Here is a 27,294-nt window from a genome sequence, read left to right on the forward strand (position 1 = left end):
GAGGCTTCTGATTACAGGGACCTAGATGATCTCTGCGGGACCCTCACCACCTTCACGGTGAAGAGGAATTGCCCGAAGCAAGGGATACCCACCACTTCAGTGCAGATGATTTTAGGAGAGTTACAGACTTGGCATGAATTAGTATTAATTCATAATTCAGTCCTGTTTTGGACCATCGGATTATCAAAGAGAAAGTCTCTTAGACTTCTCATTTTAACAAGAAACAGAACATCCTTCAGGAACAGGGCATGTTCCTAATCATGTCTCATTGTATTTATATTTGTAGTGTATTTACCTTTCAGGTTTACCTCAACTGGGGTAAATGATACTGATTTTTACCACTTAAAGTAATGATCTAGTTTCCTTTTTTAAATTAAAAAATTTTTTTAAATGTTTATTTTATTGATTTTAGAGCAAGGAAGAGAGAGAGAGGGAGGGACAGGAACATAAAACAGTTTCTGTATGTGCTCTGACCAGGGATCAAACCGGCGACCTCTGTACTTTGGGACGATGCTCCAACTCACAGAGCTGTCTGGCCAGGGCTAACTTTTTTTTTTTTTTAAGTGATTTGACTTACAGGGAAGAAAAGCAGAGACGGAAGGAGGGTGCTGGGGTTGCAAAGCCCCTGTTAATTCCGCTCATCGGTTTTGCCGCAGCCAGCACAGGTGCAGCCCCTACCCTGTCCCCAGCCACGGTCCCTGAACCTCAGCTTCCTCATCTGTCAGTTGGGAGCAAAGCTATTGGAAGAGCGGGTGCTGTGTATCACAGGCGTGATCTGCCCTGGGCTGACCAAGGCACAGGGACCGCATCCTGAAGTTCTCAGGACAAACGTCACCTCTCCCTCCTGACCCTGAGGAACACCCCGCTCACTCCTGCTCCCTGACAGCGCAGTGCTCTGTGGTGTTTGCAGCACGTGTCTTATCTCTGCAACGTGTTGTTAGTGAAAGGCCCAGGGCACAGGGACTGCATCCTGAAGTCCTCAGGACAAATGCCACCTCTCCCTCCTGACCCTGAGGAACACCCCGCTCACCCCTCACTCCCTGACGGCGCAGTGCTTTGTGGTGTTTGCAGCACGCGTCTTATCTCTGGAACGTGCTGTTAATGAAAGGCCCAGAGCAGCAGGGACCACACCTGCCATGAGGACCTAGGACGTGTCTAGCGCACTGCGGTCTCCTGATTAACGTCATTGGATGAGCAGTAAGCCAGTTCTGAAATTCACCTCATCGACCTCTCTGCCCGGAGAGAGACAGCCCTCGAGGTCAGGAGACTAGTTTGCGTTCCACAAATGGTCAAGACCAACCTGGCCAGTCCCTCCCTATTCCTCCCTCTCCTGTGTGAAGAAAAAAGAACACCAGGAAACACTTTGGTTTTAATGAATTTGTATGATTTTAGTAATTTTACAACAATTTAAAATATGAGGAGGGGCCCCGGCTGGCTAGCTTGGTTGGTTAGAACATGGTCCTGATAAGCAAAGGTTGCTGGTTTGATCCCTGGTCAGGGCACATACAGGAACAGATTGATGTTTCTGTCTGTCTGTCTGTCTCTCTCTCTCTCTCTAAAATCAATAACTAAATTAAAAACAAAACAAAGTACAAGTGGGGAGAAAGAACTGTGAGCTTGGCACCCAAAGCCCCGCTCTGAGACTCCTTGCGACAGAGCAGGCATCTCGGGCCTGTGACTCTAAGGGGAGTCCCGGGGCCCCAGCCTGAGAAAGCACTAGATTGCGATAGGTGTGCACAAGCCCTGAAAAGTCTTTCCCGAACTAAAGTGTTTACCTTTTTCCTTTTTTTTTTTTAAAGCAAATTTAATCCCCACCCCCACCCCCTTTGGCTTAAAACCCTCCAAAGATTTCCTATTGCACAAAAAATAAAATGCACGCTCTTCCCCGTGGCCTGCGAGGCTGCATGGTCTGGCTCTGTCCACCTCTTCAGCCTCCTCCGGTGTGACCGACCCTCACACTCTGTGCACCAGCAGGCTGGCTTGAGGCTCGCTGTGCTTCCCCCATCTCCCTCAAAGCCTGTGATGTGCTGTTGCCTCTGCCCAGAACGATTTCCTCTCCTTCCTCCCTTCCCCCACACTCAATTTTTTTTCCTTAGAGATTTAACTCAAGTTTTCCCAAGGAAACTTCCCAGGCCTTAAAACAGCCATATCCAATAGAATTTTCTGCAGTGATGAAGCTGTCCTAGATCTTCTCAGTTTGGTAGGGTAACCACTAGCCATATGTGGCTATTGACACTTGGAGTGTTTAGTATGACTGAGAAACTGAATTTTTAATTAAAAAAATATTTTAATCAAGTGAGAGGCAGGGAGGCGGAGATACAGACTCCTGCGTGAGCCTTACCAGGATCCACCCGGCAACCTCCATCTGGGGCCGATGTTCTGCCCATCTGAGGCCACTGTCCATTGCTTGACAACTGAGCTATTCTAGCACCTGAGGCCATGGAGCCATCCTCAGCACCTGGGGCCAACTTGCTCATTTGAGCCATGGTTGCAGGAAGGGAGGGGTGGGGTAGAAAAGCATATGGTCATGTCTCCTGTCTGCTATGACTGGGAATCGAACCCCGAACTTCCACACACTGGGCCTACACTCTACCACTGAGCCAACCAGCCAGGGTCTGAATCTTTCATTTTAATTCAAATGTCAATCTAAATAGCCATGCATGGATAGTGGCTACCAAATGAGACCGTGAGACTCAAGAATCATTGTGTCCTCCTGTTAGGCACTCACGGTTTCTTTCTTTTTTTTTTTAAGGTTTTTAAATATTTTATTGCTTTTATAGAGAGGAAGGGAGACAGACAGAAACACCCATCTGTGCTGTATGTGCCCTTACTGGAGACCGAACTTGGTAACCTTTATGTATTGGGTTGATGCTCTAACCAACCGAGTTGTCTAACCAGGACACTCAATTTCTTGTATTCCTTCCCCACGGCACCTATCACGGCTTGGAATTGATATTTAGCTGTGTAATTGTTTAACCTGTTCCTCGCTAGACTACAAGTTCCAGAGGAACAAATGCTTTGTCTGCTTTGCCACAACTGTGTCTCCAGCACCTGGTGAGACCTGGTACGTAGTAGTGCATCATAAACATTTGTTGTGTAAGTGGATGAATGAATGGATGAATAATTAGTGAAAGGCGGTAGCTGCATAGCCCGGTGCTTCTGATAATGAACGGCAGTAATGATAAGGGTTGGCCCACAAGTCATAAAAAGAAGCCAAATTCATGCTTATAGGAACCACACATTCCCTGTGCATAAGTAAGCCTGTCTGTATGTGTACAGATGTGTGTTCAAAAGCATAATTGTGTTTGCAAAAGTTTGCCTTTGTGTAGTCGTGTGTGCTCACGTGTGTCTGTCAGTCTGCCTGTCAGGGTAGTGAGGTGACTAGGACACAGGTAAAATCACTCAGGAAGGCAGTTTCTAAGTCGTTACTTTTATTTTGAAAGACTTGTCAAACTCTCCAACTCATGGCAAGAGTTTGCATGATTAATAAGAAGCAGCTTTTTCATGAAATGCTTGGAGGTGAACAAGTTCTCAGCCTGCGAGATCTGACCATCCCATTGATTTTGAAGTTTCTCTTGATTAAAAGGGGGGAGGGGAGAAAAGGAGAAACATGCTAGAAACCGAGGGCAGGACTCCTCATGACAGCCATCCAAAAATGAAAAACACAAAACAAAACAAAAAACCCTCAGAAAACAAAACCACTTTCACCTTTTCTATTGTACAACTTTCTACGCCTTGCTCTTGATTTTGGCCTCCCTGGCTGCACCAGCTTCCCAGTCCTGAGTCTCCAGGGACAGTTAAGAGGGGAACAGCCCTGTAAGATGTGGTGATCCACCCCCCAGAGTCTTGGTGGATTCCAGAACCCTGATGGTCCACGGCTCCCAAAAGTTTAAACAGCCAGTCCAAGGTGAAAAATAAAAAGGCACTGAAAGACGGGCAAATGGCGAGGCTCTGGGTTTAAGTGAGAGTTTCTATACTTTCTAACACAGCCTTGGGGTCTTTCTGTACCGCCCTGGGCAAAGAAGACTGGTCACCTGCTGTCCTGTTGGTGGATTTTCCAGGGATTTCTCCCTCTGGTCCCAGAAACATTCTTGCCAACTCCATGTGTCTGTTACTTCCCTTTGCCTACCCTCAGGCCCCGTGGGGAAGACCTGCCCCCGCCCCACTGGCACGAATACCCTGAAATAAAAATTAACACCAAAGTCTGACTTGGTGAGCCTTAGTTTGAAACAGAGAAATAGAGAGCAAATCTGAAGATGCGATATGTTAAAGGCAGGTGTGAGCAGATGTGTTAAAGGCAGATGTGAGCAGATCAGAGTTCCCACCCATTTGCCACTAAGATGACGGGCAGTGCTTTGAATGGCCAGAGAAAAGTGGGACCGTTAGTGGGTCAGCAAGAGGTCGAGTTCAAGAATGTCATGACTCGGGTTATGATTTCCACTTTTAGCACCGTTAATATGTTCATTTAAATCTATATTAGCACCTTGTCCCCAGGCAGAACAAACCATCCAAACATTTTAAAGTTGGGGGTAAACAGGAAGGGGAGGACTAAAGAGAGACAGTCGGGTACTGTGGGAGGTGTGGTCTAGATCACGAGATCCTTGTCGATATCCTCTGCAAACAAGAAAAGAGAGTGGAGTTAGACAGGAGGCCCCGTGTGGATAGGACACTATCCCCGAGGAGACAGAGGATCCCGCCCATCCCAGGACCAGGGGCCAGGGGACCAGCTCAAGGTCACCCAGGTCAGTGACTGAGCAGTCTGGTCTCCCTGTCACTCACACACAATGACATGTTCTGTATAGTTTCTTTTTCCTCTCCAGCCAGTCCCCCAAATAATGCTAGGCACAGAATGAGTGCTAATGCTTGACAGAGAAATATCGGGAAGCCGGCGGAGAGCGAGGCTCACCCAGACAGGGAGAGCACACCGCAGATAACTAGGCAGAGAGTGCAGAGGTGGGCAGAGAGGACAGACACGCAGGTGACAGAGAGGAGAGGAAGGAGGGAGGAGACAGCAGCCCCTCTGCTCGGACACTCACGCTCCTTGATGCCGAAGCAGCCGGCCCACTCATCCAGGGCGATGTACTTGTCGTTGTCCAGGTCACAGGTCTCGAAAAAGCGGGTGGTGCAGTGCTCCATGGGGATGAGGGGCGCACGCAGGGGGGCCAGCTCGGTGTGGGACAGGTACCTGCAGGGAGGAGGCGGGACGGGCCTCAGGCGTGGGGAAGCCGCCGACCTGCTGTGGGACTTGGATCATGGCATCGCCCCACGCTGAGCCTCAGTTTCCCCCTCTGTCAAAGGGGAGGAGTTGACCATGTCTAAGGGCCCTTCTGGTTCTGAGGCCCCAGGGGCTCATAACAAAGGTCTCTTGTCACATTTGTTTCCTCGTTGGCTGAGAGTTGGGGGCACAGAAACATCAGGTGAAAATAGCACCTCTGCTTCTGGTAGATCAAAATCTGGCGCGAGACACTGCAGCTTTCTAGGGACACTCATTTTACAGCTGCAAATGCCCAGAAAAGAGTCTGAAAGGAGACCTCACTGTGACGACAGGGCTGACCTCTGGGAGGAGCGTGAGAAGGGCCCGCAATCATGGGAAGTGTGCGAGGGGGGCCTCTGGCTTCTCTCCCACTGTCCTCCATGCCTGTTCCCCCAGCGGGCCTGGGCTCCAAGCGCAGGCGTGATTTCTCCCTTGTTCCACAGAGCCCTCAGCTAGCTGTGCTCAGAACACTCTTCGCAAGGGGATGCAGTGCGGCCCCAATTTTCCCTCTAATCGCCAGGCCAGCCCGGTCCCACCCATCGCATAGAAGGAATCACAGTGTGTGAACTGAAAGGAGCGTCCCCTCCCTCCCTTCTGATTACATCCTGGTGGGGAAACTGAGGCCCAGAGAGGGACAGGGACACGGGCAAGGTCACCGCGCGGCTCTGGGATGAGACACAGGGGAGGACGGGTCCCCGGCCCAGGCTGGGCCCCTTTTCCTGATGCCTATCCTTGCAGCCCCACTGGAAGCCTCCTCCTGTCCCCGCTTTGTGGTGGGATCTGATCGCTCTGCCTGAGCTCCAGATGCCCCGACTCCCCCTCTGCAGAGGACTCAGTTGGGTCCCAGCTATGGGAAGAGCTTGGGAGAGAAGCAGCAGAGAGCCTCCCAGAGCTCAGGAGACCTGGGCCACCCGAGATCACCGACAGGGAGGACGGGCTCCAGGCACAAGGGCGGAGCCGGAGCGAGGAATGAGCCTCCTGGAGGTGAGCAGCCCTGGGCACGGTGCGCTCCCCCAGGCGTGCGAGGGGGGCACCCTCCCCTCTGTGCTTCTCCAGGAACACAGCAAAGGAGAGCCAGAGGGTCTTGGTGAGGCTGACAAGCCCTGTTCAGCCGTACGTGGTCACGCAGCTACCCACCACCCGCACCTTCTGGGAGCCATCTCAGTGCCTGTGGTCCGGCGGGCCTGGGGTCTTACCCGTACGCTGCTACCCACCACCCGCACCTTCTGGGAGCCATCTCAGCGTCTGTGGTCCGGCGGGCCTGGGGTCTTACCCGTCGATGGGGTGCTGGTCCAGCTGGCCGAACTGCCAGTGCACGGGGAAGATGTACATGTTGTAGTTCTTCTCGAAGTCCCGGGCCAGCAGCTCCACGGGGTGGTCCCCCGCCTCCAGGCGCTTCTCGTTCTCATGGATCTTCTTCACCTGGGGGGCCAGAGACACGGGGTGACGATGGGCCAGGCGGGTCCCCCCCACCTCTGCCAGGAGCCAGAGCAGGCCGAGGTCAGCCACGCCCAAAGTTCAAAACGAGGGAAGGAAATGGCAGAGATGGGGTATCGGCACCTCGTCCGCAAAAGTAGAGGGGTGCTCTCAAAGGGTTATTTCTAGAGCAGCCACATCAAAATGACCCACGGGGGCCTTGCTTCACAGAGACACTGATCTAGGAGGCCTGGGCTGAGCCCAGGAATCTGCATTTTATCAGTACTCCAAGCGCTTGATGTGCCCATTAACGTTGAACATCCACAGGCTCAAGTAAAAAGTAATAGGGTTGTTTGTGTCTCTGGTTCAACGTGGAGCTAAACAAAGTGAGCAGCGGGTCTCTCCGTTACAGGACTTCTCAGAGCCTTTACGAAGGGACTGTGCACGCTAAACCTCCAAAGGCAGCGAGGAGAAGTCCGTGTCCCGGCGCCCAAGATAAAGGCGCTCGTCAGAGCAGGGATGCAGGCTCATGCTTGGCCTCGTGCTGAGCCTGGGACTGGAGGTCTCAGCCAGCCGGGGGCCAGGGGCTGCTGGCTCAGGGCCAGGCAGGCGCCCTGCAAAGAGAGCACTTACCCGCAGCTTCTGCTTCTCGGTCAGAAGGTTGTTGTCCTCATCCCTTTCGTACAGAGTGACCAGGACGTTCTTGAGCCAGTCCCGCATGCGCAGGGGGAACTCAGTCAGCTCGGAGTCCAGGCAGGGGGGGATGTCTAGGGTCCCAAATACAAGGGTGGTCAGCACAGACCCCAACTCTCCCCCTGCCATGCCTTCCTCTTACAGCCAAGCAGCTTCGATCAGTGACCATGACACAGCGGCTCAGCCCCTCCAGGTCACGGCTCCTCCATGCCGCATAAACCAAGGCGACCCTGTGCGGGCAAGAGCCTCTGCAAACAGAAAAGCTCGAGGCATGTCTCTGCTCACGTGGCCTTGACCTCATCTGCTGTGGGAGGTGTTCACTCAGTGGCTCCGCAACTTTCTGGGCATTGGGCCCGGGACCCACACTGCTGATGTCAACCACGGGGAGGTGTTTGAAGCCGGGAGGCTGCGGAATAACATTTATCTACAGGCTCATCTTAGTGGGGTGGAGGGTCAAGTGTCAAGAATGAGTAACCACCAGAATATTCTTAGTGATAATCATGCCATCCTGGTCTTTGAAACTTAGAATCTGAGAATGTTGGACCGGGAGATTTTATCCAAGCCTCCCCTCTTAGGGGACTTATTAGAGGTCAGCCTGGAGAGAAGCGAAGGACTTGCTCAAGGCCACGTTATCAGAGCCTCATCCAGCATCCAGAGCCCGTGGCTTGCGAATCTGTCCTCCCCTCGTCCTTGGACCTCTGGAGAGCGCCCTCTGTGGTTAGGACCATGGTCTCCTTCACCAGCAGCTGGGGACTGGGAGAGAAGCTCTGTGATGGGGACACTAGGAATTGGGCAAGTGAGCAATAGACCCCAGAGGACAGTGAGAGCCACTGGGTACAAAACTCCTTGGCACACTTCGCAGTCTCACTGCCCAAGAATTCCTACCAACATTCCTCACCCGCCCTCCTCTTCCAGGCCTGTGCCTTCTTTTTTCTTTTTTCTTTTTTCTTTTTTTTTACAGAGACAGAAAGAGAGTCAGAGAGAGGGATAGACAAACAGGAATGGAAAGAGATGAGAAGCATCAATCATTAGTTTTTCATTGCGACATCTTAGTTGTTCATTGATTACTTTCTCATATGTGCCTTGCCCGTGGGGCTATAGCAGACTGAGCAACCCCTTGCTGGAGCCAGAGACCTTGGGTCCAAGCTGGTGAGCTTTGCTCAAACCAGATGAGCCCGTGCTCAAGCTGGCGACCTCGGGGTCTCAAACCTGGGTCCTCGGCATCCCAGTCCGATGCTCTATCCACTGCGCCACCGCCTGGTCAGGCCAGGCCTGCGCCTTCTTATTTCACACCCTGGGCCCCTTAGTGGGGAGAGAGCTGACCACAGGAGAGCCTGGCTTTCCCCTCCATCTTTCTGCACTCTGCACACCTGAGGCAGGTAAGTGGCCGTCTGGTGCCAGGATATTCCAGACACACCACATGGATGTTGTCTCAGATGGGAAGCAGATGTGGCCTTGGGTGTCTCAAATGATAGGGAAGCTGCCATCGCTGAAGGACGCACCTGGGCCAGCTGAGTCTGCACCTGGGATCTCTAACAGAAGGAGGCAACACCCTGGCCTTCCTTCCCCCAAACGCCTGACTCCCAGGTTTCTGGAAGAGGGTGCTGAATCATGTCTTAAGCAGGCAGGAAGGAATGTAGTGGAGTAAGAGGGCCAAGGATCTGACAGTACTGAGAAACAGAGACCTAAGTGGTCAAATATTTTAAAACACTTTATAGTCCCAAGTGGGACTTCATATTTCCTTTATGATGTTGAAGCAGAAAAGACTTGGGTTAGCCCTCTAGAAGAACTTTCTCATCATTAGAGAAAGGAAATTCTCCCTGCTCTTGTGCTTCCACAACTGCTGGGTCCTTCCTGGGAGAGCAGAGTTGAGAGGAACCTACTCAAAACCATCTCACTGTTCATGAAAGGGAACCCCGAGGCTCCGAGAGGGGAGGAGATTTGCGCCTGATCTCACAGCACGGGGTGGCAGTGTCAGCATCAGGGCCAGTTCAGGGCTGTCTCCCAGAGCCGGAGGCTGGAAGGCCCAAGGGGACTCACATTTGCAGGGGCCGATGTAGTCCAGGTGGAGCTTGTGGCCCTTCTTGGTGCCCTCCAGGGTGCACTTGGTGGCAAAGAAGTGGCAGGAAGAGTCGAAGGTCTTGTTGTCATTGCTGCACACCTGTTGACAAAGCATAGAGCACCTCACCTTCATTCCCAAAGCCCTTTGCTGGCACCACTATCCTCACCTGTGTCAGGGATGGGGACATGGAAGGCCTAGCTTGGAATGTCATTAGCCCGAGGTCATACAGCAAGTCATTGGTGGGGCCATGACAAGAACCCAGCCTTGGGGCTCCCCGTGAGAATTTGTTAATCCCCAGTACAACTTCTCCTCTGAGATAACACAAATTCCCACGACAGCTAGGAATGTCATTAGCCCGAGGTCATACAGAGTCAGCGGTGGGGCCCAGACAGGAACACAGCCTGCGGGCTGTTCAGCACGTCCCGAAAGCCACTGCTGACCTCTGAGCAGCCGCCTGAATCAGGGCTGAGATATGGGAAAGCTGCAGAAGAGTTGACCCAGCACCCTGGGACTGTTACCCTAAAGGCTCGTTTGTAAAAGGGGCGCTGGACTGGCATGTGGGAAGTCGGCTGGTGAACAGTCCCTATGCAGTTATAAAACTTTCCACAAGGATGCAGGGAGCTCACTGTGCCTGGGCTGCTTGGGCAAACAGCAGGGTTTATGCTGAGTGTTTGCTTTCCTTCTGGGAGTCTGATTTGGGTACCGGCACGGCAGAGGGTGCCTATGTGATCAGCCCTCAGTTAAAAGTTTGGATACTGAGTCTCTAATGGGTTTCCTTGGGCAGAAACATTGCTCACTTGTGACTACATTTTTGTAGCTGGAGAAAGTGTGGAGACCCATCACGAGGTCCGGGGAAAGAGGAAGCAAGCTAATCATGATTCCTTCAGACTCTGTATCCTTAACATGCCACCATAAGAAACCTTAGCTGTGAGTGCAACCGTCTGCTGAGTCATGGGAATCCTTGGCATGGGGGTAGGGGAGGGGGTAGAGGGGTGGGGGGGGCAAGCAGAGGTGCCGAGGGCTGACACGGGCAGCGGCAGGAAGTAGCTAACGTTAGCAGGAGGGGAGCCTTGTGTTGAGCCTCCTGCATGTACTTGCTTAGTGTTGCTTAGATATCGCTGCAGAGGGAAACGATGGATGTTGGTGACCAGTGGGATGGGGAATTCGGAGGGAAGAGTCAAAGATGTTGCTGACATTAGCAGCTCAGAGGGTAAGCTGTACTGGGGAGAGAGTGAGGATGGAGAGTCTGGGTCAGAGACTGCGGGAACGACGCTGTCTAGATTCGTTCTCCCGAGCTAGGTCAACGGGAGCGCAATGGTTGGCGTGAGTGAATACTTAATAAATATGTACTATATTTTGGATATTTGGATAGATAGATAGATGGCTGGTTGGTGGAATGAGACCTACTGGGAGCAGAATGGACAGGTTTGAAAGATTTTTAAAAACAGCACACATATGCTACTTAATGAAGTACCAGGCATTATCTGACAAATTCCCACAACAGCCCAATGAGCTAAGTAAGGGACTATTTCTGTCTCCACGTTAGAGATGAGAAAACTGAGACCTGGAAAGGTTTAGCAGCTTAGCCAAGATCTCACAGCAAGTGGTGGGGATGGGGTTGGAACTCCACCTTCGGTCTGACTCAGGACCCACGTTTTTGGGATCTGAAGCTTCGCTAAGCTGCTCCCTTGTTGAGAGAGCCGGTCTCGGTGCCTGGTGTGGGAGTCGTCTCTCCCGAGTCTGACACGGCACTAGGAAGCTGGTGTTGCTGAGTGAATTCTTGATGGCTGCTGGAGGGTTCTGTGTGGCGGGCAGAGCCACGCCTCACCTTCCCTTCCTGCTGTGACTAGATCTAGGCAGGGGGCTTCCGAGACTAGAGCTGCTCAGGAGAACCACTGAGCCAACAGTTCTCTGGGCAGATGCTCCGTGTTGGAAAAGGCCCGAGCCCCCAGCCTCCTGCCTTGTCCCTCGGTGCTCACCTTCTCAAACTCGCCAATGGGGGCGGGGCAGCTGGTCGGGTCCTGGCACACGCACATGGGGGTGTTGTTCTCGTCCAGCTCACACACCTTGCCGTGTTTGCAGTGGTGGGTCTGGCACGGGTCTGGGAGAGCGCAGGGGCATGAAGTTAGTACATCTACCCCCAACCCAACCAGGCCGCTCCGTGGGCAGAAGTCCTCGCCTGTACCCCCCACTCTGGGCAGCTGAGTCCTCCCTTCCCTTCTGCTGAGCCCAGAATGGGCACTTAGGGGGAGCCGTGGGCTCAGGCTGGGGATTAGAGGTACAGTCTGAGGTCATGACCAGGCTGATCATTTTGGGGGTGCTATAGGCTCAGTCTGGGCGCCCGGCACACTGATGCCACACGGCTCCCCTGAGGACTGACCAAAGCAACTGTGTATTCTCAGCGCTCGGCTGATCAATCATAGCGAGGCATTTTTGGATTCTAAGAGACTTTCTAGAATGACTGGGAATGTCAGCCATTGTCACGGAGCTGCGAGCTGTGAGGCCCAAGGAAAGAGACTTCGGAGGCTGTAGAGGAAAAGGTGAAGGGCCCCGAGCCCCCACCGCGAACAGTGGAGCACGGCCGTGTCTGGTGGAGCACGGCCGTGTCTGGTGGAGCACGGCCGTGTCTGGTAAACACCGGGCGAGGTGGAGGCGGGGAGAGGAACAGGACTCAGGAGACATCCCTGTGCTCCAGCAAGAGCTCTGCGTCCTCAGGATGACTGCAGTCTCGCCTTTCCTCCTGCTGCTTGACTTGGGGTATTTTAGCCAACTTTTACTGGATGCCTGCTCCGCCAGGCACTGGGCCAAGTGCTCTTACGCTTGGTCTCCCTGGTCCCACTGCCTGGGGCAAGGGTCACGTCATCATCATCTTCCCGTTAGGGACTGTGACGCTGAGACTCGGAGGAGTGAGGCCAGCGGTCCGAGGTGCTCAAGTGCTCGCGTAGGAGCCGACAAGTCTGAAGGCAAACTTGGGTTGTTTTGCCTGCCGAGTCCATGTGTTGACCCCTTGGGTCTGAGGCCTCTCTGTGCTGTGGGATAGAGATGCCAGCGCGATGGCTGGAGCCAGAGGCCCTCGGTCACTCTCTCTGGCACTAACTCCACTGATAGCATCACAGGAGTTTTGCCGGGTTTCCAGGCCATATTTCCCCATAGCTGTGTGAAAATCAAGTAAGCTAGCGAGTGTGGAAGCTTCGGGGGTACTCTCCGGCCTGCTCCCGTGTGGGGTTTGGGCTAAGACAGAGGCCACCATGGAGCTTACGTGACCTCTGTAAGAGTGTGAAACTCGCCTTTGGAACCAGGGGGAAGAGCTGTGGCAGGGTGGGGGGCGGTCACTTCCAGCTGTGGTACTTCCCTTCCTGCTGCTCACAGCACGGACAGCCTGGCTGTAAACAGCTCTTTCCCAGGCACCAGCGAATATGCCTAACCTCTAAGTCAGAGCCTTTCCTCCTCCAGGGCCCAGCCTGCATTTCCTTGGGGAGGAAGCTCATGTCCCACGCCCGGGCGGCAGAGGACAAAGACACGGGGAAGGGACCTACTTTCAGCCACCACCTCCTCTTCGGTTTCCTCGGCACCTTCCTCAAACTCTCCTACTTCCACCTGGACGGGGTTGGCTCCCAGGGGCACCTGGGTTGGAGGGCGAAGAGTGAGTCAATAGGCCCCACCCCCATCCCAGACCTGGAAGAAAGGGCCAAAGGCTGGAGGGACCCACAGGGGATGGTGAGATGACAAGCAGGAGGCACGCTGGCCCGGGTCACAGATGAAAGCTCCAGAATTCAGGTTAAATCTGATGGAGCCACTGCCTTTTGCGTGCCCCGGAGTTCTACTGAGATGCATCAGGGGCCAGTGCACCAGGGTGTTAGGGCAAGAGGCAGTGCCAAGCCCTGCACCTCCACCAGCCCAGGGGCAGCTCCCCTTTCATCTGCTTGATGTGTGGGGAGACCGGGTGGTCATCTAAGAAAAGTGGTCCTACAGATTAAAAAATTTTCAGAGTGATAACTCCCACCTGCAGGGTTCCATTGAAGGTTTGGGAAGCATCAGGAGTGTGTCAAGATTGAAGGATATGCAGGATTTTTGTCTGTGCTGTGTGCACAGGGGGAGGGGACAGATGCCCCCTCCCAGCAGGGGACCCACAGAACCTGTCTGGCTTCCTCAAGGACTGGATGGGGGCCGGGCAGGGCGGGGTCTGGGGTCCCCACCCACCTACCTCGGAAACCTCAGCCACTGTTTCCTCCACCACCTCTGTCTCATCGGGCAGGGCTTCCTGCTGCTGCTGGGAGAGAAAACGGGGTTCAGAGAGGCCAAGGCCAAGGCCAGCTTCGCCTCTGAACTGCTTCCGGCCTGGAACACAGCTTCTGGGGAGGTGGGAGAGCAGCTCATTGGGAGCCCCAGGGCTGAGCCTCAGGGACCACCGTGCATGGGGCAACGAGGGCAAAGGAGGAGCCAAACAGGGGACCCCCTGGAGTACCAAGAGCCTCCCTGGCTAGACACTTGCTCTGAGGCGTCTATCTGAGCGTGAGCTTCGAACGCACTCCCACTGCTCTGATGCCAGTAGAGTCTGAGAAGCACAGATGCAGCCACCCCCTGTCCCCTCGTGGGCAGGGAAACAGACTCAGAGAGGGTGGGCGAACACCGTGGGTTTTATCGTCTTTCCCGGAACTGTGCGGTGGTCGTGGTTGTGATGGTGACTATTGGGCAGTGCCTTCCTTCCTGCCGTGTCCACTTAGATTAGGAAGAAGCAAGGGAACATACAGTGTTGAGGCCACTGGCTGGCTGGGGTTGCTTCTAACAATAACGTTCACTTTGGCAAAGCTTCTGCCACAATCTACCCAGCTGCTCAAGATTGCCAGGGTCTACGGCCACTCACACCTCCTCGTGAAGAGAGGGCGAGGGAATGATGGGTTGAAAGAAACTGTTCTTTTCTCCTGCCCAGGTTTCTTCCTCCCTCTTCTAGGAAAGCTTCCAGTCTAGCTTTGGATAGCCACCCCTGGCTGCCTGCACGCGATTCTCGGAGGGACTGTGTCAGTCCAGGTGCCCTGGCTGAGAAGCAGGCCCAGGACCCGAGCTCAGCCAGACTGGTGCTCCTTGAATTTCTTATAATCTTCCTGGCACGTTCTCTCAAGATGTGAAAACCGCTGGAGCAGATCTATTCAGATAGCAAGCTCTCTGAGACTGTCCACTGGTTCTTCCCTCCCGAGTCCTGGAACTTCCTTTTTCTAGTCCTCCAGGAAGCCTTTGATACTATCATCTGCCTCTTCATCCTTTCCCTCCCTAATTTAGTCAGATTGCAGTCTGTTGCTTGCAACCAAATAGCCCTCACTGATTTAGTAACTAACCTATCGCTCTCTCTAGGGCTTGACTGTCTTCTAAAATCATCCCCACCTGCACTGCTCCCCCTCCGCTGGAATTCCTCGTAGGCCACAGTGGTCTCCTCCTTCCAAAGCAATCCTAGTCTGTTTCTGAGGTGCTCTGACTGCTACAAAGGTCATCTTATTACACAGAAATCTCTATCTCTAGAATGTCCACCCAGTGGTCCTCAGTGCCATTTTTATCCTGAGCTTATTTGATTAAGAAAAAAAAAATCTTTTTAAAAAATAGAAGACAAATAACTTGAGATGGGTAGGTCCGTGTCCCCTCTGAGCACCCAGGGCTGGCAGATCCGATGACCCTGAGCTGGTGGTGGGAGGTGAGACCACGCAGAGATGACCGTTAAGTACTTACAGGGGCTGCCAAGGCCCTCCCGGCCAGACAGAGGAGAAAGAAGATCCAGGCCTTCATGGTGCTGGGGACCCTGGGGAGAGAAACGGAGATTTCTGAGTAGGAGGCTTCCCGACGGAGGGTTCCTTCCGGCTGAGTCTCAGTGATAAACCATAATTTTAGACTTGCGTCTTAAATGTCACAGGAGAAAGTTGCTTCTGCTCAATTCTCTTTCCACCCTGATTATATGAAAACGTTGTAGTTTGATGGGAAGATGTCTTTAACGCCAACACTTATCTGTCTTCCTTTTACCCAGGAGCAGACTGGCTCAGAGCCACCTCGGGGAAACCAGACCCAGCTGGAAATCCGCTACATTGTTTTGGCTTCTTTGTAGTTATTTTTATAGCTTCCTTCCATTATGACAAAGGTACACAGATTTTCCCATTTATGGTAATGCGACAGAGTGTCCTTTCTCCATACATTTACTTTAAGTTTTTAAAAAGTGATCAGGAAGAGGACTGGCTAGTTTGTTCAAGTTTGGACATGCCGAACCGGATCACGTTGAAGGGACCTTCAATCCCTGACGTTCTAGAATTATTTTCCTATCCTGTCCCCTAAACTCTCCTCCACGTCCTCCGCCTCCTCCTGCCCTTCGTCCACTTCTTCTTCCTCCTCCCTATTCCTTCTGTAATGGAAGGAGTTAATAGCTACCAACTTCTTGCCAGTGAGACAATGAGGTCTACTATACATCCTAAAACAAAGAACAACAGTCTTGGAATGTGACCTGTGGCAACTTGAGGGTGGCCACATTTTTCTCCAATCTACCCAGAAAGGGCAGCATTTCTCTTGATCCTCCAAGGAAACGGTCCAAAGGCTTACATGTGTCACATGTTCCCTTTCTTCTTCACGGCTAAAAAGGATGTTAGCTGAGATCTAGAAAATTCTCCCATCCCGGTCACTGCTAAGACCCCACTCTTTAGATGCTGAACTCTTGACGCGAACAATGTCATCTTGAAACAGAATCTCCTCTGATGAGTCCACGCCCCGAATGCCATCCCTAACAGAGGATCTGCGGGAAGACATTTTATTTCTTGTTCTAACTGAATATGCTTCCACTTTCAAGAGCTCTTCCTTATACTGATCTAAATTTGCCTTTCTCAAACCTCTCTTGGTCTGTTCTGTTCCTCCTCCTGTGGCCAGACAGAGTAAGCATGTGCCTTCTACCCCCACGCAACTTTTAGTCAGGGTGAGCAATGGCCCCATCTTTCCCTCTACTGTGCTCCTCCCCCAAACGTCTAGACCAGGCTTATCATCCCTAGTTCCTTTCAAGACCCCTCAGCTGACCAAGCACCTTGGAGGTATGGAATGACCACTGGGCTTGGAATGAATACTAGGGATTCTTATTCTACCACAATAGTGTTTGGGTGAATTGGTGAAGTCCCTCATCCTCTCTACGGTCCCCACATCCACTAATTAAGACTTGGACTAGGTGAGCTTTGAGGTGGCAGGCTTGGCCCTTAAAATGTCACAGGCACATGTTGGTCCTGGTCCACAGTATCACCCCTGGCAGCAAACACAGTCACTTGGATTATAGTATTTGAATAGCAGACACAGCAGAAGAGCCGAGTTCACAGCAGTCTTTTGTTAGATTAAAATAGACACCAACCCTCACCTTCTATTTTGTGGGGCGTGCATGCTATAAAACGAACAGGAATTTAACAGAATCGCCCTGGAGGCTAGGCATGGCTTCACCGTGGCCCTAGCTCCCGGGGAAGTCCAGTCTTTCTTTTGCGGTCAGTTTTTGGAATGCTCCCCCCTTCACACAGTTGTAGGCTTGTTCCCCCGGGCCTGGAGGTGGAAAATCTCCTTGCCTCCCCATTTGGAAGACACAAGCAAAACAACGCCTGCATGTGGCTCCGGGCACGTGCTACAGGAGAGAAAGTGTCAATGCGAGACTTGTCTGAGACTGAGGTTGCAGGGTCCAAGTGAGACGGGAAGCTAGAACAGAAGTCACCTCATCTGGGCTCCAGTGACAGAGAGGTCAAGTCATTGGAGAAAGAGCTCAGCCAGGACTGGAAATGTCATCAGCGCAGGCTGAGGGTGGGGGTAGGAAGACCAGTGTTTCCTGAGTCTTTTATCTGAGCCGAGGGGCCACGCTCCCCTCTCTGACCAGGAGAGAGTTTGTTGCCCCCACCCCGGGCTGTCCTGCTCGTCACTCTCCTGTACTTCTTTCCCAGTGGCACGCTCACCCTCTCCACCCCCTCCGTCCCCAGCTTTGCAGCCAGAAGAGGAAAGTAACTCGAAACCTTGCTGTGCTTTGTATGTTCTAAGGCAGCACTGACACACTGTCCCCCGAGCGCCTGGCACATGGCAGGGAGGCAGACAGGCACGGGAGGGCTCTCAGCCCCACCTTCCCAATGAGGAGCCTGCAGTGGAGACAGAGGAAGCCATGCAACACTCAGGCCTCTTCCAAGTTGACAAACGCCCTTCTCATCGAGTCGGACTGAGCCCATCGGGGCGATGTTCAGAGACTGGTGGGGGGGTGGGTGGAGGAGAAATTCAGAAAGTGAAAGCATTAAGAAATGACCCAAGTCTTGGAGGAGTTATTTTCTGGGTGTTGGGTTCTGCCCTGTACCCACTGCTACATCACCAGTCCCAGAATGCTTTCCCTCCAGACGATGGGGCCAGAGGCCAGGGTACAGCTGGACTGTTCTTGGAAATGCACAGCCACACTCCCTGCACAGCCGTGGGGTCTGTCACTGGGGTTCTCCAAAACGCCACTGGCCAAAGAGGCCAGGCGCCCATCCTGCAAAGCTAACGGGTACAACAGTAACCCCAGCAAGGTCAGAACACAGGGTCGAACCCCAACATTCCTCCTGATCAGCTGTGCCCACATCCTTGGCTGGTCAGACCTAGGCCCGACATGCCTGGTGAAAGTGAAAATATAAACACTTTCCTATAGAGGACCAGTTTAAATAGAAGCTCCCTTCTTTGTGGCTCTTTAGTTTGTGATGATGCATATATTTATCTTTTTGAAAGTGTTGTCATCATCTAGTATCCCATTGGGGCCGCAAGGCATGTCTTCCTGCCTGATAGTGCAGGTGAGGAAACTGAAGCCCAGGGAGGGGAAGCCGCCTGCCGGGAGCCCCAGGGAGTGAGTGTGCGCTGGAGGAGGCAGTCCCACCCCCCACTGAGGGCTCTCCACCTCAGTGTCCCACGTGGCCGCTCCCTCCCAGGGCTCACCTGAATGGGGTCCAGCTGGGCTGTGAACTGGCCCAAGGGACGGGCAGGGAAGGTAGCCCAGGCCAGGGGAGGAACAGGAGGTGTTTCCCTTGGCTTGGTGGACATCAGATGCAGACACCGCTCACCGCCACCCCCTGCCGCCGCCTCCTCCTCCTCCTCCTCCTCCTCCTCCTCCTGTCCCTAAATCAAGTCTTTCCTTTGCCTTTATTTTCTCTGGAGATGGCTGAAAACCCATCCCTGGCTGCCAGCAGGACCTGAGGCTGAGGTCACTCCTTTCTCTTTGGAAAGACTCTGGGGATGGAAAAATACAGCCAGCCCCCCAGGTCAGCTCCCTCAACATGTAAAGGGCTTCCGTCAGGCTCTCCCTGGGTACCAAGAAGTTGCTGAATATCAGAACTGGGGGAAATCTCAGAATCATAGAAATTAGCTATGGGTCTTGGAATCATAGACTTTTTTTTTAATTTTTTTTTTTCCCGAGACAGAACAAGAGTCAGAGAGAGGGATAGATAGGGACAGAAAGGAACGGAGAGATGAGAAGCATAAATCATCAGTTTTTTGTTGCAACACCTTAGTTGTTCATGGATTGCTTTCTCATATGTGCCTTGACCGTGGGCTTTCGGCAGACTGAGTAACCCCTTGCTCAAGCCAGCGACCTTGGGTCCAAGCTGGTGAGCTTTTTGCTCACACCAGATGAGCCCGTGCTCAAGCTGGCGACCTCGGGGTCTTGAACCTGGGTCTTCCGCATCCCAGTCCTATGCTCTATCCACTGCGCCACCTCCTGGTCAGGCAGAATCATAGACTTTTAAAACACATGAAGCACAGAGTCTGAGTTATAATTAGTAAGTCTGATTTGAGTAAAAAGCATACAGCGCGATGCAGTTCAGTAGAACTTCCTGAGATGATGAAAGTGTTCTGTATCCGCACTGTGGATCTCGATCTCAGGACTCCCGACTCCCTGAGAGAGTCGATTCCTATGGGTCGATTCCAAGACCCATAGCTAATTTCTATGATTCTGTCCAGTGTGGTGGCTTCTGGCCAGACGTGGTCATCAAACACTGGCCATGTTGCTAGTGCAAATGAAGAACTCAATTCTTAATTGTATTTCATTTTAATTAATTTAAATCTAAACAGCCACATGTGGCCAGTGGCTACTGTATTACATTTTTCTAGAGGCAATAGAGCATCAAGGTAAGCTCATGGGTTCTGGAGACAGATCGTACAGGTTCAGATCCTGGCCCTGTTACTTAGCAGTTGTGTGGCCTCCAGCACGTGACTTTCCCTCTCTAGGCCTCAGTTCCTTCCTCCCTCTGTAGGATGGAGATAGCAACACCTACCTTGAAGGCTCATGGGTGCTATACAGGAGAGACTAAGATGTAAGCAATTTTGTTTGGGAGAACATCTTAAAATCCAAGGACCTCAGAATCTCCATCCCCCTCAAGAACCCAGGGCAAGAATCCCAGCTCTTTGTGGCCGGGGAGAAAGGCGGCTGGGGCAGAACAAAGAAGTCATTGCCCCTCTGGGTCCAGGGGAAGCAGCCCAACCTCCAGGCTGGCCTTGCAGTTGAGCTGCTGACGCAAAACAAGCATCTTGCTCCCACTGTTTGGCTTGGAAACAAGGCTTCCAGAAACCCGTTCACGGTAAACAAGCCCAAAGTGAGGAAAACAAGTCTAAAGGCTGAAAAGGAACCCATGAACCAGCCCTGCCAAGGAACTGGGATTTGGGAAGAGAGCCCAGTCGGGCCAGAGAGGCACCGTAGCAGCCAGTGTGGCTATACTGTCACTCCCACCCCAGGGAGCAGGCACAGCCCCTCGGAGGTGATGTGGGAGGGAGTCGGGAGTCCTGAGATCGAGTCTGGGTAGTGTCGCCCAGCTTGCTGTGCAGACTTAGGCGAAGGCTCCTCTACTCACTGCACCTCCCCTAGCCCTGTTCGTCTGCACAGTGAGGAGGTTGTTACAGATCAGTGGTTGTTCAAAATCATGCAAGCCAGGGAGCTTTTCCTTTCAATGAAATCTTCTGCTCAAGTCCAATATTTGAAATAACTAAAACCCTTTTGCATTTGTTGAAATATATGAATGGATCATTATTCAATAAACCAGCCTGAAATTAAAACACAAAAGCAGGTAAAAAATGGAGTTGAGATGGGGTTGGAAGTCCTATACACTCGGACACTCCGAGATGCCTTGGAGCGTCTCTAGGTGCCTATGAACACAATTTGGTGGACCCTAAGGTTCCTTGTATCGCCGATGGTCTGAGTCAACTCAGGCAGATCTCTCAACTTGCCCCTTGACTCTCTGCTTCCATTTCTGCTATTTCTTGTTGGAAGGGAAGAAGGCAAGGGAAACTTTTAGGGCGTTATGGGTGCTCAAGGCTAGGATCGAAGAAGTTCTAGGACAACTCAGAAGTAGCCCAGAGTTTGAGACCGGAAATCAGTCTAACTTAGATTCCACAAAGGCATCTGAGATGCCACGTTTCACAGTGGTTAGGAGAGGCCCCAGGGAGGAGCTTCAGGCTCTCCTCCTTGGCTCCCCCTAGGGGCCACCGCTGAATCCATGTGACCACAAATGGATAGGACAAGAAATATATAACATCTGTATCCACTCTGTCACATCCCAAAGATGGCAAATACGTGGCATACGTGCCTACTTCTGCTCCTCCTGTGCATGTGGCAGACATTACTAATCAATTATATGACCATTTCCCCTAAAGTTCAGAGTGGCACCTGAATCTTGCACAGTTCTGTCAGTTGCTAGCAGTGGTCTGTGAATTTCACAAGCCACGCAGAAGCTCTTTGCCATGCCTCTGATTTTAGAAGCAAAGAAATTGAGGATCAGAGAGACAATGCAACTCACTCAAGGACATACAGCAAGCTGGTGCCTGAGCTAAACTTCCAGATGCTAATCTTATTTTGTTTTATTTCTTTTTCATTTGGTCAATCTGGAATCCTAATGCCATGACTAACTCAAGATAACTCAGAGGGCTTCCCCTAATGGGATAGGTTTAATACTAAGTTTCTGAAAGAACCCAGCTCCGAATAAGAGAATTGGTATCTCCACCCATATCTTCCCAACAGATATCAAGCTCTATGGCTTGATGAATGACAGTGGTGTTGATTTCCTGTCTAAGACATCTCCTCCTGGGTAAAGAGGAGGCTGTTTTTCTAAATGATTTTGTTAAGTCCCTGCATGCTGACTCTGGCCCAGCTCAGGATTGGGGTTAGGAGGTAGGTTTGGTGCTATAGAGAAAAGGTAGCTTCGTTAATCCCCAGGGTCAGCTGAAAACTCCTTTAAAGACAGAGGATAGGGAAGGAGTCAACAGGAAGCAGAAGAGCAGCCACCTACGTTAGCCACCTAGGCATGCTGCCCCAGGGACAAAGCCACGTGGCTGGGAGAGGCTGTGGCAGGTCAGCAAAGGACAGAAAGGACTGCTCAGTGTTTATTATCCATGGGGCCCATGGCCTATGGAAGGAGGCATGTAGATGGGATAACAAACTGATCAGATGAAAAACAAATTTTAAAAAAAGCAAGGTGAGCATCTGGAGGTGTTCAAACACCTACAAGTCTGGCTCGGATACCAGTTTGCCGTGTGACCTGAAATGAGTTATTTTCCCTTCCGGAGGCTCAGTTTCTCTCTCTGTAAAATATAACAATGGTCTGGTGCTGTAAGTATGTATGTCACATGTCTGTCTTTCCATCGTGACCTGTGGTTGTGTCTGGCCGCGCACATCTGGGTGTGGCTGCAAATGGCGGTTGTGTTCACCCACCTGACAGTGCCTCTGTGTAAGTTTCCTATGGACTGGGGGACTTGTGTGTGAAGCTGTGTTTGTATGCCTGTGTGTGTCTACCTGATGCAGCATCTGTCTGTTTCGGCCTGTATAGGTAAGGGTCAGAGTTTGCATAAGCGTCCAGATGTTTACCTGGAGCTTGTCTGTGGGTCAAGGTATCAGGTCTGTGAGAGCATGGCCTGGGTCTGCTCATGTGTGGATGGAGGTGTTTATTTTTAGCTATGCCGACAGGTGACTGTTGGTGAAATCAGTGTGTATACTCTGCCTCCTCGTGGGTTTGTGTCTGTCCCTGTTTATCTCTGCATGCTTAGCTTCCCATCTAAATAACAGCAAAGAAAACCCCCCCACAAATATTCTCCTGTTTATGTCACATCCTCAGCTCTTTCCTTTCCTCCACCATCCTTTCCTATTTATAGCTTATTTTCAGCAAGAAAAGCTGCTCTTGTAGACTGCACACCCGAGCCAGACTATCGGTTGACAAGTCTCTACAGACAGATAAAAATTATAGCGGACTGCTTCGCAACCGAAGACCCTATGACCTCTCCTTGCTTCTTTCCTCATCTACTGTGGGAACAGGGGGTGTTAAAAATATAGGCCAGCGACTCCTTCTAATGAAGGCAGCATCTAGGATTTCAGTTTTCAGGACTTCAGAGCAGAAAGCACCCCTGGAGGCCGTCTAGGTTAGAGTCCCCATTTAACAGATTGGGAAACTGAGGCCAAGAGAAGGGACGGGTCTTTCCCAGTGTTAGTCATTGTGAGTTAGGACCCACCCCTGCTGGTGCCTTGGCCAATGCTCTTGTTGATTGGAGGAAATGGCCAATGTTGATTGGAGGAAAGGACCCAGATCAAAATGAATTTAAACAGCATTTTTTAAAAAATATGCCCGTTAGCCCTTTTAGAAAAGGTTAAGTTATATATGTACAACCCCCAAGATGATGGAGCTGCCAAATCTGGGAAGGATTCCATTAACTCTGTGGGCACCACCAATCCACCAGGCCCCAAACCCACGCCTCAGGCGGGAGGGCCACATTCTAGCTTGAGCTCCCCTGCGCATTACCCGCATTACCCGGTGTTGCCCACACTTTCCCGTCGAGGTGGCTCTGCGACGGATCTTTAACCAAGGAGGAAACTAGAGCTCCGAAAGGAAAGACTATCAGTTCAAGGTCAAACGGCACCTCTGGGGCAAAGGTGGAAGGAAAGCTCAGGTCCTCAACACCTGCCTGGGAGGCTACGAGGGCCCAGCGCTGCCCCGGGGCCCTGGGAGGTCACTAGGGCCGGCCTATGGTCTGCTTCTTTGAGATTTGGGGACCCAGTAGGGGGGGGGGCATTCAGACTGGGGCTGATGTACTCTTGAGTGTTCTCAGCATCCCCTCCCAGCCGGCAGGCAGAGACCCTGAAAAAAAGGTTACCGTGGCAACTCGCATTCCTCCTGGAGTGAGTCACGGGCAAAGAAGAGCCTTTCGGTGGGTGGGACTTGGAGAAAGTTTCAAAAGTTGAGCCCTTCTCCAGCACCCCCACCTCTACCCCGCCCTCCTTCCCTCTCTCCCTCCCTCCCGCCCTCTCTTTGCTCCAGGCTTTGTCGATGTGGCAGCTGCCTGCTGTGAGTTAACTCTCTCTTCCCCCAACCACTTCTATAGGATATCCAAGTTTTTCATCCCCCTGCAAATGCGTAGTAGCTTCAGTCCCCATCCACTCCCTCTCCCACTCTCTGAGCTCTGGCTATTCTGGGCGTCATGCATCCATGTGAGAATATCTTAAGATTGAAGGCTGAAACCCTCTTGTGCTCTCTCTCTCTCTCTCTATTTCTCTAAAACACTCAATTTTAAGGGGCTTGCGGATTCCTTGCAGTCTGTTCAAGGGTTAGTCTTGGATCCCGTGTAAGAGACTGTCCTCCTTTGAAAGTTTCAGAGGTCAGGTGCCCCAAAGACCGTCAAGTCCGACCCTCTTGCTTTACAGATAGGGAAACTGAGTCGAGAGGAGACACTTTCCCGAGATCACACATGCAGTGCGCGCCCACAGTCTGCCACTGGCTTCCCACTGGCTTCTCACGCTACCACCAGCCCTTGGGGAGGACAGAAATTTAACCCTGGGGTATTGCTGGTGAAAACATTTTCTCTTGTGTTCTGCAGAGAATGCTGTTCTTTCTGGAGGAGAAACAACCACCACGTGTGCCTCTCTGTTCGCTTCTGGGCAAACTGGGCTAACGGAAGCTCACGCCTCCTCAGTGCCCCTGTTCCCCTGGCACCTTCAGGACTCAGGAAGTCCACTCCTCAGCCAGCCAATGGAGCCAACAAGGGTAAAGACAGGACGGGGTTTCTCTGAACAAGACCCAACACCCTAAACGCCTAAGCACCCACCAGTCCTGTGTAAGGCTTGGACTTCTCAAAACAAGAAGGTGTGAAAAAATTGCCCTGAGATCTTCTCTGTCTTGCTTTTCCCTTCCCCCTACCTCAGCACCCCTCACACCACGCCCAGTCTCCCATAGGACCCAGTGCCCGCTATCAGACTATCAGATGCCTGGTGTCTTCAGATCTAGCCACACTAAGGGCCGCTGCTAGTGACTTCCTGTGTTTACACCCCAGGGAGCCCAGGACTAGAACAATGCCTAACCCAAGACTGACCGGTGCCTCTGGAATCAGTGTGTGTGTTTGGGGGTGGGGGTGTTGATAAGAGAGCATGCAGAGGAAACAAAACAGGAGCCTTCCCGGAGGTACTAGTTAAAGGCAGAGACCCCCTTAGCCTTCTGGAGATTAATTCTCACTTATGCTAAGTCCCTTTTGGAAAACAGAGCCCCTGACCAAGAACCAAGCCCAGGGAGTTTCTTCTCCTGGAATGGGGAGTGGGGCAGGCACTGGCTGCGGGCAGGTCCCCCGTCGCAGCTGTGACCAGATCAGATTCCCCGGGAAGGAGGAGGCTGCCACATTTGCAAAGCCAGCAAAGAGGACTGGCAGGCAGCCTCTGAAACCAGAGACAGATACAGAGAGAAGACTCTCTCCAAGACACAGTGAGATTTTTTTCTGCAAACCGAGGAAAAGTTATACTGTGATTGCACTTGAAGAGCGACAGGCAGGGAGCCCGGGGCCCCTGCCCCGAAGGGGAGCGGTGATAGAGCCCGAGAGAGATGCGCACCCCCTTCCCTGACCCCAGGCCTCCGGGTGCAGCTCCCCTCCCTCGTCCACGCACCGGAGGAGGGAGCTGGGGTGTAGGATGTGGAGGGAAAGGCAGGGTAGGGATCGTGCGTACCTCGGTGGCGGGTAGGCAGCAGGCTGGGTGGCTGCAGCAGGCTGAGTGGCTCCAGCGGTCTGAAGGTCTGCAGGAATGTGGAGGGGTTTAGAGCTTGGCAACAGGAAACCACTCGACTCTGGGCTGGGTCTATCTCCCCCTCCACGCCCGAGGTCCCTCCTCCTCTGTCTCCTCCTTCCTCCCGCCCCCTAGCCCCCACCCCCCAGCCCAAAGCTGTCTCTATCTCCCATTTCTCTTTCCTTCCCTTGTGCTGGGTTATCCTGACCAGACTCCCCAACCTCACCTGCCCCCTGGGTTCTAACACTGCTGCCCAGACGGACTCACAGAGTGCCAGGGCTGGAGGGGCCGGCAGGGATCACCTAGGACAGCCTCCTCCTTGTTCAGAGGGGAACCGAGGCCTGGAGGGGGGGGGGCAAGGGATTACCCAGTAGCCCCCAGGGGCAGGGCCAGGCCCAGTGTCTTGACTTTTTGACAGCAATCTCTACAGGAGCCCAACGGGAGGCAGTGCTGAGAAGGGCAAAGCAATTTAAAGGCGTTGTATCTGTGACAAAGGCAAGGCCAGGACTTGCCTCTGTACAGACAGGAGAAGCTGCCGCTGGTGGCATCATCGCTGATGATTTGGTGTATGCTCTAAAAATAACCACTCTAACTCTAGTTACACCATGAACAGAAACATAAGAGATGAGCTTTCTAGCTGGGGGATGTGTCATCTGTATAGAGCAGAGAAGGTGATTGGTGATATTGATAGTAATCATAGAAGTAGAAGCAGGCAAGGTTTACCGAGGACTTAATAATCTTCATAGCAACCCTTGACTTAGATATTGTTACTATGGCTGTTTTACTAACGAGAAAACAGGGGCTGAAAGAAGGTAAGTCACAGCCCAAGATGACCTGGCAGGCTGATTCTACATTCAACTCGATTCATACTGATGCTACATGAAGTGTTGATTGAGTATTTACTACACTCAGGGAGGAGTAAGAATCAATATCTGGTCCTTGCTCTCAAGAAGCTGTGGATCTTCCCCTGGCCGGATGGCTCGGTTGGTTGGAGCATCGTCCCAGAGCACAGAGGTTCCCAGTTTGATCCCCAGTCAGGGCACAGACAGGAGCAGATCTTCTTGTCTCTCTCCTGCCCTTTCCCTTTCTCTCTCTCTCAAAATCAATAAAATAAACATTTTTTAAAAAAGAAAAAGAAAAAAAAGCTGTGGATCTTGCTGAGAGGACATGCCTTATGGATACACGAGTGGGACAGAGTCTGAGGCTTATCCTTCGGGCTCAGAGTGGTGGATTGCCAGGTTGGAGCGGGCAGAAAGGGCTTCCTGGAAGAGAGAGATTTTGCAGCATGGCTTGAACAGCACGGAAAGGGAGAGGCAGAAACCATTCTCATAAACTTCTGCGTGATGTGGCCTCTGCCTCTCTTGCCATCCCCTTCTCCTCCTTGCTCACCCTACTTCAGTCACACTAACTCCCTTTTAGTTCCTCCACAGCCCCAAGTTTATCCCCACCCCAGGATCCATGCATTTGCTCTAACCTCTAGCAAGGACAATCTTCCACCTGATTTTCCCGTGCCTACGGTTTTCTTATCCTTCAGGCATCTGTCCCAATGCCCTCCCCTCTGAGAGGGCCTTCCTGATCACCTAACTGCAACCAGTCTCCTTGCCTCTCACCGGGATAGTCTGTCTCCTTCCCCTGTTTTATTTCCTTCCTGGCACTCGGCAGGATCAGAAACTACTAGTCCCCCCAGCAGACAGAAGCTCCGTGAGAACAGGGGTTTCCCCTGTCCTGTTCACAGCAGGGCTGTAGCATCTAGAACAGTGGCCAACACCCAGTCGCTCTCAGTCACTGGGGGCCTTGATGGCTAATGGGGCTCCAGCCTGGAATAACGCCCCATGCTGGTCTTCAAGGGAT

The 27,294-nt window shown here is 52.3% G+C and overlaps 1 protein-coding gene across 2 annotated transcripts; it reads right to left on the reverse strand.

Moving 5' to 3' along the window:
- Nucleotides 1-3,410: 3,410 nt before the first annotated feature.
- Nucleotides 3,411-25,524, reverse strand: SPARC (secreted protein acidic and cysteine rich). Of its 2 annotated transcripts, none has more exons than XM_066273066.1 (10): nucleotides 25,387-25,524; nucleotides 15,144-15,213; nucleotides 13,630-13,692; nucleotides 12,962-13,049; nucleotides 11,405-11,526; nucleotides 9,404-9,524; nucleotides 7,304-7,437; nucleotides 6,528-6,676; nucleotides 5,037-5,185; nucleotides 3,411-4,614 (listed from the first exon to the last, which is right to left on the reverse strand). In XM_066273066.1, exons 2-10 carry the CDS (start codon nucleotides 15,198-15,200, stop codon nucleotides 4,586-4,588), a joined length of 912 nt encoding a protein of 303 aa, XP_066129163.1. In that variant the 5' UTR covers nucleotides 15,201-15,213; nucleotides 25,387-25,524; the 3' UTR covers nucleotides 3,411-4,585. The 2 variants fall into 2 exon arrangements, with proteins under 2 accessions (XP_066129163.1, XP_066129162.1); XM_066273065.1 differs by having other exon boundaries at nucleotides 13,630-13,695; nucleotides 25,387-25,453.
- Nucleotides 25,525-27,294: the final 1,770 nt, after the last annotated feature.

This window comes from Saccopteryx bilineata, chromosome 4 (genome assembly GCF_036850765.1).
Source record: "Saccopteryx bilineata isolate mSacBil1 chromosome 4, mSacBil1_pri_phased_curated, whole genome shotgun sequence".
In the NCBI taxonomy this organism is placed as follows: domain Eukaryota; kingdom Metazoa; phylum Chordata; class Mammalia; order Chiroptera; family Emballonuridae; genus Saccopteryx; species Saccopteryx bilineata.